Raw genomic sequence first — 13474 nt, 5'->3', positions numbered from 1 at the left:
TTTGTTTATTGAAGTTGATAAGTTGTATATTGTTAAGATCTACTAGGCCTATATGATCATGCAGTCCCATGTTAATTTGTCACAAGCATTCACATTCCCTCAATAGGCTATTGTTTCAGTGTCAGTTGGTAAACTACGTGAATAAACAAACTTTTACACTCATAGCAATAGCTATCTATTGTTGTAGTACAGAAACCGGTATTCAAGTAATAGTTAAATGATTTTCTTTAATGGAGATTAGACCGAATGATTGGATTAAAATAATTCAGTGGAGAATTGTTTTTTGAATGGCTCTACAGTACAAATACATTATATATTTCAGACCGACATGAACAACTGTACTTAGCAAAGTTTTACTAGTGTGCTTCAGGATGTTAATCAAATGTACCCCCGTCATGTTGAAACTTAAAAGATGGAGTGCCACAATTCTTTTCCACTCTAAAACATGATCATCAGGTATTATTATAATATACTTTTTCCAAAAAGTGTACAGTATGTGTTCAAATCCTGCTTTTATGTGGACACCAGTTCATTAAGTATGCCTGGTTTGCCTGATGGGTGGTGATCCACCTGAACTGAAGCTGCACCCAGTTGTATGATAAGGGGGGATGAGCTGATAGTGTGATGTCACTATAATACTGTTTATTTCATTCGCCCGTTTGACTGTCAAGGGTTCAGCCTCCAGGAAGAGGCACAGACAGTAGCTGACAGGAAATGGGGAGAGAGATGGGGGAGTCACAGTGACATGCAGTAAAGTCCGTCGGGATCGGGAGTCGAGCCCGCGGCACACTGCCAGACTGGATTACCAAGTAATTATGAAATGTAAATGTGAAAAAAGATTTTACACTAGTTGCCAAGAGAGTCCAAGGGGAAGGAGTGAGGAACAACTCCAGTATTGCCAGCAGAGGGCGCTTGAAGCACAGTAAGTAAAAAAAATTAATTATGGGAAATTATTTTCTTCACAACGGCTAATGCCAAATCAAATGGATTCAGAATCAGATCTTAGCCAAGTCTCCTAAGGAGGCGCGTCTGAAGCCTGTCCTGGACGGGGTATCCGGACGTAAAAACAAATACATTTTCTTAAAATGTATGATTATCACTTTCATCTTTATTTTTTTCTTTCACGTGGCCTAATACAGGGTGGGTGCAGTGACACAAGTCAAGGGTGTCTCACTCAGAATACTTAATTTCAATTGACGCTCCAACTCCTACATTCCAAGTTGTCACAGGTGGTATAGGGGGGTCTTCACGGTCACAGGTGGTATGGGGGTTCTTCTGTGAGGTGGTCCTGCTGCTCTGGCTGCTGAGGCTGATGTGTCTTCTTAGACAGGGGATCTTCTTGGCCAGCAGCCTCCTGAAGTGGCTCTGGAACTTCTTACCTAAAAACAGAGGGGGGAGAGGATACTTAAGTAAAAGTATCAACACCACACTGTATAAGTAATTGTCCTGTATTTAAAATTTGACTTGAGTGAAGGGGAAAATAAATATTGGCTCATTATGCAGAATAACTATGCCATTTCAAAAGTGTTTTTTCTAAAGTTTTCAAAATTCGACTTGTCTTGTGACGCATCACATTGTGAGCTTGTACATTGGATATTTTTAAATAGACCAAGTATAACTAATAATAATACTTTAAATCTACAAAATAACGTATTTTTCAAAGTCGTTGTACCAAGCAAAAGCACCAATATTGCCTCTGAGATGCAGTGGAGATGAAGTGTATTTCTGGTAAGCCCAGTTATAATGATCATCTTTGAATCTTTTCCTCAACATAGAAGGAAGCATTGAAAAATGGACACATATATAAAGCACAGTAATAGTGCAGTATAGGCATTCTTACCCATGAAGGTGTAGAACACTGGGCTGATGCAGCAGTAGAGGTAGGCCACGTTGCGCGTCACGTACAGATAGTAGCCCAGTGTGTCTGACTCTTTGCACGACTCTGTGCTGTTGGTACCGGCAGAGATTCTAATGGCCTGCAGGAGGATGACGCTGTTGTAGGGCGTCCAGCAGGCAAAGTAGGTGAAGACGATGATGAAGATGAGCTGGATGGAGCAAAGAATAGTGAACAAAAAACAAACAAATGAAATGCTTTGCAAAAAAGCCTACCTACTGTAAATGAAATGTTTTCTTAGTTTTAGCCTTTGTCATACAGTGTAGGCCTATATAATATATCACACACACACACACACACACACACACACACACACAAAACAAAATTACTGTACCAACCTTGATGGAACGACACTTCTCCTTCATACGTGTGGACATGATACGGACAGTGATCCTGACGTAGCAGAACATCAGCATGCAGAGAGGAAGCAGGAAGAACACCAGGAACTGTTGGTAATAAATCACCTGCAGGGATGGAGAGGAACTGTTACTCTTTATATTAGTATACAGGGTTCTCAAACTGTTGGGTCCCCCAAATGATTTTGGGTGGGGTCCGTCAGAGCAATTGGTTTCTCACTCAGCAGTAAACAAACACACTTGCTATGTGCACATTTCTAAAGTTACAAGACCTTGAAAATGAATAAAATAAATAGCCTAAACAGGACATTGTGTCAAAAGTAGTAAACAAACTATACTATGAAAAATTGGCGATTGGACATTGCACATGCACTAAATTAATACCTACATTAAATTACTATCTACAACTCACAATGCCAATTCTTTAGTATGTCTATGTGACCTGTCTTCAGTGGACGTGGTCCATGCTGGCCTCCTCAGCGTACCCTACCTGTCTGTCTCCAGCGGTCCATGACCTATTCAGGGTACCCTACCTGTCTGTCTCCAGAGGTCCATGACCTATTCAGGGTATATCCTACCTGTCTGTCTCCAGAGGTCCATGACCTCCTCAGGGTACCCTACCTGTCTGTCTCCAGAGGTCCATGACCTCCTCAGGGTACCCTACCTGTCTGTCTCCAGAGGTCCATGACCTCCTCAGCGTACCCTACCTGTCTGTCTCCAGCGGTCCATGACCTATTCAGGGTACCCTACCTGTCTGTCTCCAGAGGTCCATGACCTCCTCAGGGTATATCCTACCTGTCTGTCTCCAGAGGTCCATGACCTATTCAGGGTACCCTACCTGTCTGTCTCCAGAGGTCCATGACCTATTCAGGGTATATCCTACCTGTCTGTCTCCAGGGGTCCATGACCTATTCAGGGTATCCGTATACCTGTCTGTCTCCAGAGGTCCATGACCTATTCAGAGTATCCTACCTGTCTGTCTCCAGAGGTCCATGACCTATTCAGGGTATATCCTACCTGTCTGTCTCCAGAGGTCCATGACCTATTCAGGGTATATCCTACCTGTCTGTCTCCAGAGGTCCATGACCTATTCAGGGTATATCCTACCTGTCTGTCTCCAGGGGTCCATGACCTCCTCAGCGTACCCTACCTGTCTGTCTCCAGAGGTCCATGACCTATTCAGGGTATCCTACCTGTCTGTCTCCAGAGGTCCATGACCTATTCAGGGTATATCCTACCTGTCTGTCTCCAGAGGTCCATGACCTCCTCAGCGTATCCTACCTGTCTGTCTCCAGAGGTCCATGACCTATTCAGGGTATATCCTACCTGTCTGTCTCCAGCGGTCCATGACCTATTCAGGGTATCCTACCTGTCTCCAGCGGTCCATGACGTCCTCAGGGTATCCTGTCTCCTCACACAGCAGGCCCTGAGCTGGGTCCTCACGGACGTTCTGCAGCACAAGCTCTTTCAAACTACAATGACAATCACAGGGCATCACAGGGGTGGGGCTGATTGGCTGTGGATCTGGGCCCAACACTTCAAAAGCCTCACATTGCTCTGACAAGCTCTGGGAATTGGCAGCTGAACAGCAACATGAGACTCCATTCCTCTCATCTGCCAACCAAACTTTAACCTACCTTTAGTATCTCAGTTATTAGTCTGTTTCAATTTGTACTTTGTTTCCTTTGAGCTTCAGTTACAATTGTTTGATTCAATCCTTGTAAATAATTAGTTTATGTAGGGGTGTTTGGTACTTTTGTTTGGGCTCATTCCACACCCTCCTATTTTCTCATGTTTATTACTTAGTTAGGTAAGTAGCCAAAGTAGGTTTAGTTTTTGTATTCTTTGTTTTGCTCAGGGGTTTATGAATAGGGATTTCTTTTCAGTGGTAGGTGTTTTACACAGTACAGCAGCCTGAAGTCACTTTAATTTAATATATTTTTTTATCCCACGATTTTGTAACCCATTTTTCACCCCTGTGTCAATCATCTAATGTGAACCTGGGCTCTACACACCCTCCACCAACCTAGTCCCCATATATGGGGGACAAGGGGAGAGCAACGGACTTGAACTCATGCTTCGTTCATGCCTGAGTGTCCAAGTTGCTCCTTTACACCTGACAGGAGGGAGTTTCCCTGGTTGGACGTAGCTTGTGGAAGGAACACGTTATTCCAACCAGTTCCTATCACTTGTTCCTGTCACTTGTCGTTTTAAAGAAAAGTTAAAATATTTCTACTGAAGAAAATAAATATAGGCCAATATTTAGTTTGAATTCCAGCTGTCGTCCTCCATTTTTGTGTTGCGCTCCCGACCCTAGTCATCATATCAGTATCACCAATGTCAGTCTTAAAATACTGTATCAATAGTAAACCAATATCAACATAATATAGATTTAAAAAATAATATTTACATTTGACTGTTTCAAAGATATTGTGTGTTTTAATGTGACACTGATAATTCCCTTTTGGATCATTAAGCCTCCACAGTCTGTTTTCTGGAGGAACTTTGGAGAAAAACAAATACTACATTTTTACATACTACATTATATGGGCATACTTAGGCCTATTGAATCAATAAGAATGTGATTTTTCTTTTTTTAATGCGCCACCTGCACCTAACCCTCTAAGCCAGAATAATATGATATCACTGTGTAGATATTAGTCTGAAATATCTGTGGAGCCTGCATTTCCAGGGGCTCTGGGGATAAACCCTCCCCATATTTGCCTCCTGGGCCTTAATTGGTGCCACACAACTTTGGGGGCAGACAAATCCAATGTACAGTACAGTACAGTACAGTACAGTACAGTACAGTACAGTACAGTACAGTACAGTACAGTACAGTACAGTACAGTACAGTACAGTACAGTACAGTACAGTACAGTACAGTACAGTACAGTACAGTACAGTACAGTACAGTACAGCCAATAGTCTGACAACCAATAATCCGACAGCCAATAGTCCGACAACCAAGAGTCCGACACCCCAACAGCATTATTTTTCACTGGCAGATTCGTCTGGTTTCCAAGCTAATACGTACCTTGCTAAAATGCTGATGCACCAGACTGCCAGCGATGCACAGACAGCGTAGGTCTTGGTCCTGTTCTTGGCGGCCTCCACAGCGTACACCACAGCCAGGTACTGGTCCAGCGTCATGAGAGAGAGGAAGAGGACAGAGCTGTAGAAGCCGATGAAGTACACGCTGCTCACCAGCTTACACAGCACTGTAACCAACAGACCATCAGAGGAACAGAATAATTTGTTACATTTACTCCATTACATCATTTGATGCTCCATTTGATACAATTTTCTAATCTCTGGGACCGTGACTTATACAATAAAATCCTAACTCTGAGTGTACAAAATGCGGGCCCATTTGGTTCCATTTTGTCACAGTCCCGTAACCCCTCAAGGACTCCTGGGGGTCCCCGGACCCCAAGTTCGAGAACCACTGATAGAAGCTATCAAAAAATAATCTATGTCTGCATGGGGTCTCGGATTTGGGGCATGAGCTTCAGATGAGCACTTAATGGAACAGGCCATACGACAATTGGGATGGGCCTATGGATCCCGAGAATCAAAAACAGTTGGAGGCACAGGATAAAAAGAAAAAAGAAAAAAAGAAACAGGTCTGAGGTGGAGGCACTTCACCCATTATCAACATAGCTGGGGACTGGGGAGGAACTCATAAAGATTAGTCTTTTGGTGACAAGTTTAAAAATGTTATGGTGTTAGGTATGAGCTTAAAGGACAACTTTCGTTTTTTTCAACCAAGGTTCATGTTTTAGGTTGTTATTAGAGAAAGTAAAAGATGAGTGTTAATTTATTTTCATTTGCTGCTTTCTTTCGTTTTAGGGATTTTAGCTCTTTTTGACAGGGGGGCGGGGGCATTCGAGCATGGGGCTAAATATGTATTTTTTTACTAAATCTTATGGTGATTTATCTTTGTATTATTTACTATAGTCCTATTAAACCCCGGGAAATTACATCTGGCCACAGAAGATCACAGGATCTACTGAATGTGAAGGTAGCCTACTGGGGGAAGGCTTATACTGTGTGTCATAGGCTCAATATGTCAGTTTGTCACATTCAGTAGATCCTGTGATCTTTTGTGGCCAGATGTAATTTCTTGGGGTTTATTAGGACTATAGTAAATAATAAAAAAATAAATCGCCATAATATTTTGTAAAAAAATACATATTTAGCCCCATGCTCGAATGCCCCCGCCCCCCTGTCAAAAACTGCTAAAATCCCAAAAACAAAAGAAAGCAGCAAATGAAAGTAAATTAACACTCACCTTTTAGTTTCTCTAATAACAACCTAAAACATGAACCTTGGTTGAAAAAAACTAAAGTTGTCCTTTAAGCTTTTCAAAAAACACCACAAACGAATTGGGCTCGACCCTATAGAGCGTCGCAGTCCCTCCCCCTTTCAGAACAACGAGTGGCCCAGGAAATGAATCCCAATGCATTTTTCCCATAGGCATTTCAGAAAGTATTTATTTAAAGACGTTTACGCCACGGACAAAGCCAACTCTTGTCGTGACCAATCATGACAACAAACAAAAAATTTCGGGCTAAACAAAGAATTAGAAAGTAGAAAGAAACGGCAGGTTACAACCCTTTTTTTGGTTGTTTTTCTTCTTTGTAATTATTTGTTTGGTCCAAAATATTGTGTGTGTTGTCATGATTTGTCACGACAAGAGTTGGCTTAATTCGTACGACGCTTAAAACGTCTTTAAATAAATACTTTCTGAAATGCCTATGGGAAAAATGCATTGGGATTCATTTCCTGGGCCACTCGTTGTTCTGAAAGGGGGAGGGACTACGACGCATAGTGGTCTCCTAGCACAGCAGTGACACAAATATTAGATTAATATATTTTCAATGGATTCTGTTACTATTGGGTGTGCTAAATACTGGTAAACCCACCTCGTCCAAAGACCCACTCGGATGAATGGTAGGTGGCCCAAAAAGGAAGGCTGGAGGCGAAGAGTAGGTTGGAGAGAACCAGGTTGAGCAGGAAGATGTTGGTCATCTTGCTGAGCTTCTCAAACTTGTAGATGATGAAGAGGACCAGCCCATTGCCCAGGTAGCTGAGCAGGAAGGTGACGTAGTAGAAGACGGGGATGAATCTGGCTCCGAACTGGTTGACGTCGACCTTGGGGACAGTGGTTGAAAGTAACTACCGGTAAGTACATTTACTCACTTTAGTACAAGTTTGATGTTTCTTTCTTTCTTTCTTTCTTTCTTTCTTTCTTTCTTTCTTTCTTTCTTTCTTTCTTTCTTTCTTTCTTTCTTTCTTTCTTTAAATTCTTTACTGGGGTGTTTCTAATTTGCAATACTTTTACATCTTCTCCAGTACATCTCAGAGGCAAATACTGTATGTTTTACTCCACTACAATGAATTTCAATAAAGTTAATTACTATTTTTATTTTGTAGATTTAAATTATAATTACAAAACCTACACTAACCGCTTTAGCCCTATATATGTTGTTTGGAAATAGTCGATGTAAAAGCTCACAACTTGAACTTGTGAGCTTTTAGATCTGCTATTTTCAAAGGACCTTATCACCTGAAACTGGAGTATGAATAGGCCTTTCTTCCATCACTGACCTTAGGACAGTGAAGGACGTGTCCGTCCACCACTGTGGACGGGTCGTCTGTGGTGTTGTAGTCTTCGTACAGCTTGAACAGGTCATATTGATCCATGGTTAGACGCTTTAACGGTTAACCTGTCGGAGAGAAGGACAGAGACGCAACGAACGTCACACCACTCCAGTCACTGTGATTACTGATTAGCCACGATTAGCCTCACACATACACACACATGCTGTGTGTCGAATGAACCAAAACCCAGTACTCCTCAATAAAGCAAGTTTGGGAATTTGTTGTGAATTGATTCGATTAAATAAGTTCATGCTTAAGTACATGCACACGGTACTGTACATGCATTGTGAAAAACTTGCTCCATAATACACCTAAATAAAAACAGTAAATAAATAACAATACTAAACTTATCTAAAAAGTTTAAAATAACCCAGATCAGCATACAAGGCCGTACTACCACGGAAAGTTTCATTGTTCATTTAGGCTTGTTTAGCAGTCTGAAGACTGAGGGAGAAAACGTTTTTTTCTGTCTGCTTGTGCTGGCTTTGAACAATTAATGAACAGAAACGAAGATGACCCACGACGGGTCATCTGGCCATCCAGCTGTTCATCGGGTAATTTAGCCGAGGTGGGGAGGCTTTGGGGATCCGCCCTGGCTCCCGGGCAGAACAAACCCCCCTAAAGGACCTGTAAAAAAGGTGAGGTTAGAGAGGGAGTAGGATGAGAATTAGGGTGGAGGGAACGGGTGGCGAAAGTGAGAACAGAGAGAGAACCGTCGGTTGGATTGGAGGTGGCTTAAAGGACCACTTCACCACTTTTCAACCTATCTTCATATAATAGATAATCATGATAAAATGATAAAACTCAGTCTGTTTCTCATAGGAGGGCTGTGGGCAGTTTAGAAACCGTCTTCCAGTGACATCATCATTCGGCAGATTATTTTTTAAACAAGATTTTTTTACAAAAATGTTTAGATTTTGATTATCGTGAGAACGATGGCTTCCATTTTCTCATTGCAACTTTTCAGGACTAGAAAGCCTGCAGTTTCGATTAGCTTGTATTCCTCATCGATGAGGTCACTGGAAGACGATTTCTGAATGTCCCACAGCCACAGCCCTCCTATCCAGCCACAGGTAGCTGGATTGGAGGTGTGGTCCTGCTCCTGAACTATGAGCTCCATTTGTGGGTCCCTCCCCCTCCTTGGTCTTGGGGACATTCATCAGGAGGTGATTCTCTTCACATCACTACTCCAGGTTGGTCATGTCCTCTCTATAGAGTATGCTGCCTCAACATCTCCGGTGATCATTGTGTCATCTGCGAAATTCACAATGGTGTTTGAAGGATGTGTTTTTTCCCCTATAGTCACTTATAGCCTGGAGTCCACACCATAGGTCACAATCCTGAAAAGGCAGGGAGGAGCAGGATGGAGCGGTGATCGTATTTGCCAAAAAACTGGACGGGGCAGGGCTCTGTAACCATTGCGGAACCATTGCACATTCACAGGGCTCTGGGGGAGGCTCTTTGGTTAGAAGGCTGCAGCTGGCTATGAGTGTTTCATCATGACATAATCTTTCTTCCTGTTACCATTCATTATTGTATTTTTCATTATTCATTTAGTTTGTATTTTGCTATGACAACAAAGGAAGAACTGTCGGTCAGTTGCTCTGTCTCTCCTACATCAATTAACCCGGGTGTTAAGCTAGATTGAATATACTAGTTGCAGCGTAACGCACACTGTTAAAACACCTTGAGGGCCCGGGCCTATTTAATCCATTAATAAAATGTGGCCATCGTCAGCAAGCGCCTCTAGGCTGTAGAGCGATGCGATCAGTTTTCATAGCACTAATTTGACAGAGATTATCAATCTCCGTCTCGGGCACATGACCGTGCACTTGATGGTGTTAATAATTGTTTATTTTATTTTTTTATATACCGGTAATTGCTGTTGGTGCTACCTCCTCTTATGTCTAGCTTTTACTGTGTGTGTAAACACAAACTTCGTCCTAACACAAACATTAAATGCCATTGACAATAAATGGACCATTTTGAGTGTTTGTGTAAACACAAACATTGCGTGACACAAACATTGAAGACGATCACAATTTGCGTCACCTTCGTCTTCAATGTTTGTTAAACAATCTTTGTGTTTACACAAACACTCAAAGCTGGCCATTCATTGTCAATGGCATTCAATGTTTGTGCACAAACACTCAACGCTGGCCATTCACTATGAATCACATTCAATGTTTGTGCACGAACACAAACACTCAAAGCTGGCCATTCATTGTCAATGGCATTCAATGTTTGTGCACAAACACTCAACCCCGGCCATTCACTATGAATCACATTCAATGTTTGTGCACAAACAATCAACGCTGGCCATTCACTATGAATCACATTCAATGTTTGTGCACGAACACTCAACGCTGGCCATTCACTATGAATCACATTCAATGTTTGTGCACAAACACTCAAAGCTGGCCATTCATTGTCAATCACATTAATTCAATGTTTGTGTTTGCATAAACACTCAAATACTGTAGTGCCGTTTTAAGTACAGTACTCAAGTAATACTGGACAACTCACCCCGGTTCTTGTCCTTTTTTCCTCCCGGAATTTTCCCCAGTGAGGGGGATAACTTGTAATATGATATTGGCTGTTTGTATTATTTTTGGAAAAATATAAAATGATACTCCTATGGAAATTTGACTTCTATTGACCCTATAAACAATTTAGTACATGTAAGGTTTTGCCCACTCAAATGGTACCTCGTCAGATAATCCCCACAGCCTTCAACAACTTCTGTGAACCGACTTCACTGTAGTAACCTTGTCATAAATACTTAGGCCGTCTGCTGTCATGAAAGTTTATAGTTAGAGATATTCAAAGTCCAGCTGCAGGCCAGCCTCTCCCACCCCTCACTGGGGAAAATTCCGGGAGGAAAACAGAAAAGGGGTGAGTTACCAATGTACTTAGTACACCACTGGTCATATGACATGATATAGAATACATATACATGGTATACATACACTCGTACACTTTCAGAGTTACAGACCCTGCACAACAACTCCACAAGGGTCCATTTAGAACCCCCTCAAGGAACCCTGAGGGTTGCGCCTCACTTTGAGAACAACTGGTTTATATATATATATATATATATATATATATATATACTATTGTCCAAAATATAAACTTTTCAGTAAAACTAAACAAAAACAGTCATAGTTTAGTTTAGACATAGGGTGCGTTCGGAAATGCACACCGGGAGCGCACTCGCCTATTAGTTTGCATTGCACAGTGCGCTCAGTGCGCTATTTCCGAACGCACCCTTAGGCATAGTTTATATATATATATATATATATATATATATATATATATATATATATATATATATTTTTTTTTTTAATTAATCAAAAAACAAAACAAATGTGTTTTTAGAACAACACAATACTGCCTCATCAAAGTTGGTATGGTGACTTTTTATATATACTTGAACGTGTCCTGAATCCTTATATTATCATCACTTTACCAAATACAGCACAAGTGGAGTTTTTTTCCCGCATGACTTTGTCATTATCAATGATGGACAAAACCACTTAACTCCAAATGACCAACAGTTTGAGGATCCATTGGAGTTAGGAGGTTTAGTCAGAAGCACTTTTTTAATAGCCTACTTTTCATCTGTTCATTATTTGTAAAACCCACAGACGTAAAGGCTGTTCGATATCACTGATTTATACTAATTAATTAAAAGTTGAAAACTGAGTTACTGGTTTCTGCCCAACAGCACTCTCTCTCTCTCTTTCTCTCTCTCTATGTATATATATATATATATATATATATATATATATATATACTGTATATATATACTTTAACATAAACATAACTTATTAGATATGGAGATATAAGCTGTGTCCTAAACAAATTATTTTGTCTTGTGTATTTAAAATAAATATAAGTGTGTATGGCGAACTCACCAGTGAAACGGAACAGCCAAGACTGTGCGTCAGGTTTGAGTTTCTGCTGACTGAGTGAAACTGCTCTACTGTTTCACCATAGCACATTAAAGAGGAATTAACTTACGGACTGACTTACTGACACTATCGTCATCGTGGACATCATGAGCAGAACTCAGGGAGCTTTCATACCTCTATATGAGCACATATAAAACACAACACATTTCACTTAACCCATTACTACAAATAATGTTAAAAAATTGCAGATGTACAAGCTTGGGGCGTGGCGCGAAAGCCGCAAATCGACACTGTGAGCTTGTATATCTGCTATTTTTGAATAGTCAAGACTCAATACGCAAGAATCCTAAATGACACAGATGTTTTTTGAAAAATATAAAAATATAAATTAAATAAAAAACTGTTTAGAAAAATGTGGAATAGTTTCTGAATATTGTTTAATACAAATCTTCTCCAATGAGGGTCCGTGACACTATCTATCAGCCAATGGGAGGCTCAGAGCAACAGTGTGTCAGTGTAGCAGTATGGGCGTTGACTTCTACTCTGCCCATCCTCCTCCCAGTAATCAGTGAGCCGATTGTTTGCAGTATTTAAGCAGCACACACTCTGCCTGTGTTAGATTCTCCTCAGTCGGTGTGTGTGTGTTCCCGAACAGAGCTGGCCCTTTGGGCTTCAGCAGGCCACGCAGTCCCACAGCGTGTGTGTCATGAAGGAGCCTTCATGACAATTATCCATCCCTCAAACAAAGCTGGCTTCAGTATTGTTTGTTTTCATTATGCTCAAACCAGTCTGTGTGCTACCGTCCGTCTCTGCACGGACGGCACCCCCTCTTGGGTTGTCATCAGCATCCCTTTTCCAACAACACAACACAAGCTAGTATAGATCCCAGGGGCCAGCGAACATCAGTCAAGTTAGTGTAAAGTTAGTTGTCAAACTTTTCAATTTCAATGACCTCCGTAACTCTGAGTGTACAAATGGAGGGTCCATTTGGTTCCATGTGTACACTCTCAGAGTTATAGACCTGTGAGGGTCCATTTGGTTCCATTTTTACAATCTCACACCCGTAACCGTATAAGGGTCCATTTGGTTCCATATACCATACCATACCATCTTTATTTATATAGCACATTTTAAAACAACAACGTTGTACCAAAGTGCTTTACAGTAAAACATTAAAAAACAACTTCATTTAAAAGCCACAAAACAACCACAAACAACATGCACAGTGTCACGTTAAACATCGAACATCTCATACTGTGCTTGGAAAAGCCAAGGAATAAAGGTAAGTCTTGAGGCGTGACTTAAACACCTGGAGGGTGGGGGCTTGTCTTGTGTGCAGAGGCAGCTCATTCCAGAGCTTGGGAGCTGCCACTGCAAAAGCTTGATAACCTCTGAGCTTCAGCTTGGTTTTAGGAACCACCAGGAGAAGCTGGTCAGAGGACCTGAGCGTCCGTGTCGGAGCATAGGGTTTCAGCAGTTCAGATAAATAAATGGGTGCCAAACCATTTAGATACTTAAAGACAAAGAGCAATACTTTGAAGTCAATCCTGTATCGCACAGGAAGCCAGTGGAGGGAGGCTAGTACAGGGCTGATGTGGTCTCGCTTACGTGTGCCTGTAAGTAACCTAGCAGCTGCATTCTGG

General features: G+C 41.4%; 1 protein-coding gene across 2 annotated transcripts; it reads right to left on the bottom strand.

Moving 5' to 3' along the window:
* Positions 1 to 378: 378 nt before the first annotated feature.
* LOC310870279 (C-C chemokine receptor type 3-like) lies at positions 379 to 11898 on the bottom strand. Of its 2 annotated transcripts, XM_083781438.1 has the most exons (9): positions 11835 to 11898; positions 10626 to 10778; positions 7864 to 7982; positions 7179 to 7407; positions 5288 to 5471; positions 3620 to 3722; positions 2233 to 2358; positions 1841 to 2045; positions 379 to 1379 (listed from the first exon to the last, which is right to left on the bottom strand). In XM_083781438.1, exons 3-9 carry the CDS (start codon positions 7957 to 7959, stop codon positions 1171 to 1173), a joined length of 1152 nt encoding a protein of 383 aa, XP_083637564.1. In that variant the 5' UTR covers positions 7960 to 7982; positions 10626 to 10778; positions 11835 to 11898; the 3' UTR covers positions 379 to 1170. The 2 variants fall into 2 exon arrangements, with proteins under 2 accessions (XP_083637564.1, XP_083637565.1); XM_083781439.1 differs by lacking the exon at positions 10626 to 10778 and having other exon boundaries at positions 11835 to 11878.
* Positions 11899 to 13474: the final 1576 nt, after the last annotated feature.

Source organism: Protomyctophum parallelum (genome assembly GCF_964188405.1).
Source record: "Protomyctophum parallelum genome assembly, chromosome: 14".
Classification (NCBI taxonomy): domain Eukaryota; kingdom Metazoa; phylum Chordata; class Actinopteri; order Myctophiformes; family Myctophidae; genus Protomyctophum; species Protomyctophum parallelum.
The sequence above is the reverse complement of the archived record's forward strand: the minus strand, read 5'-3'. Positions and strand labels throughout refer to the sequence as shown.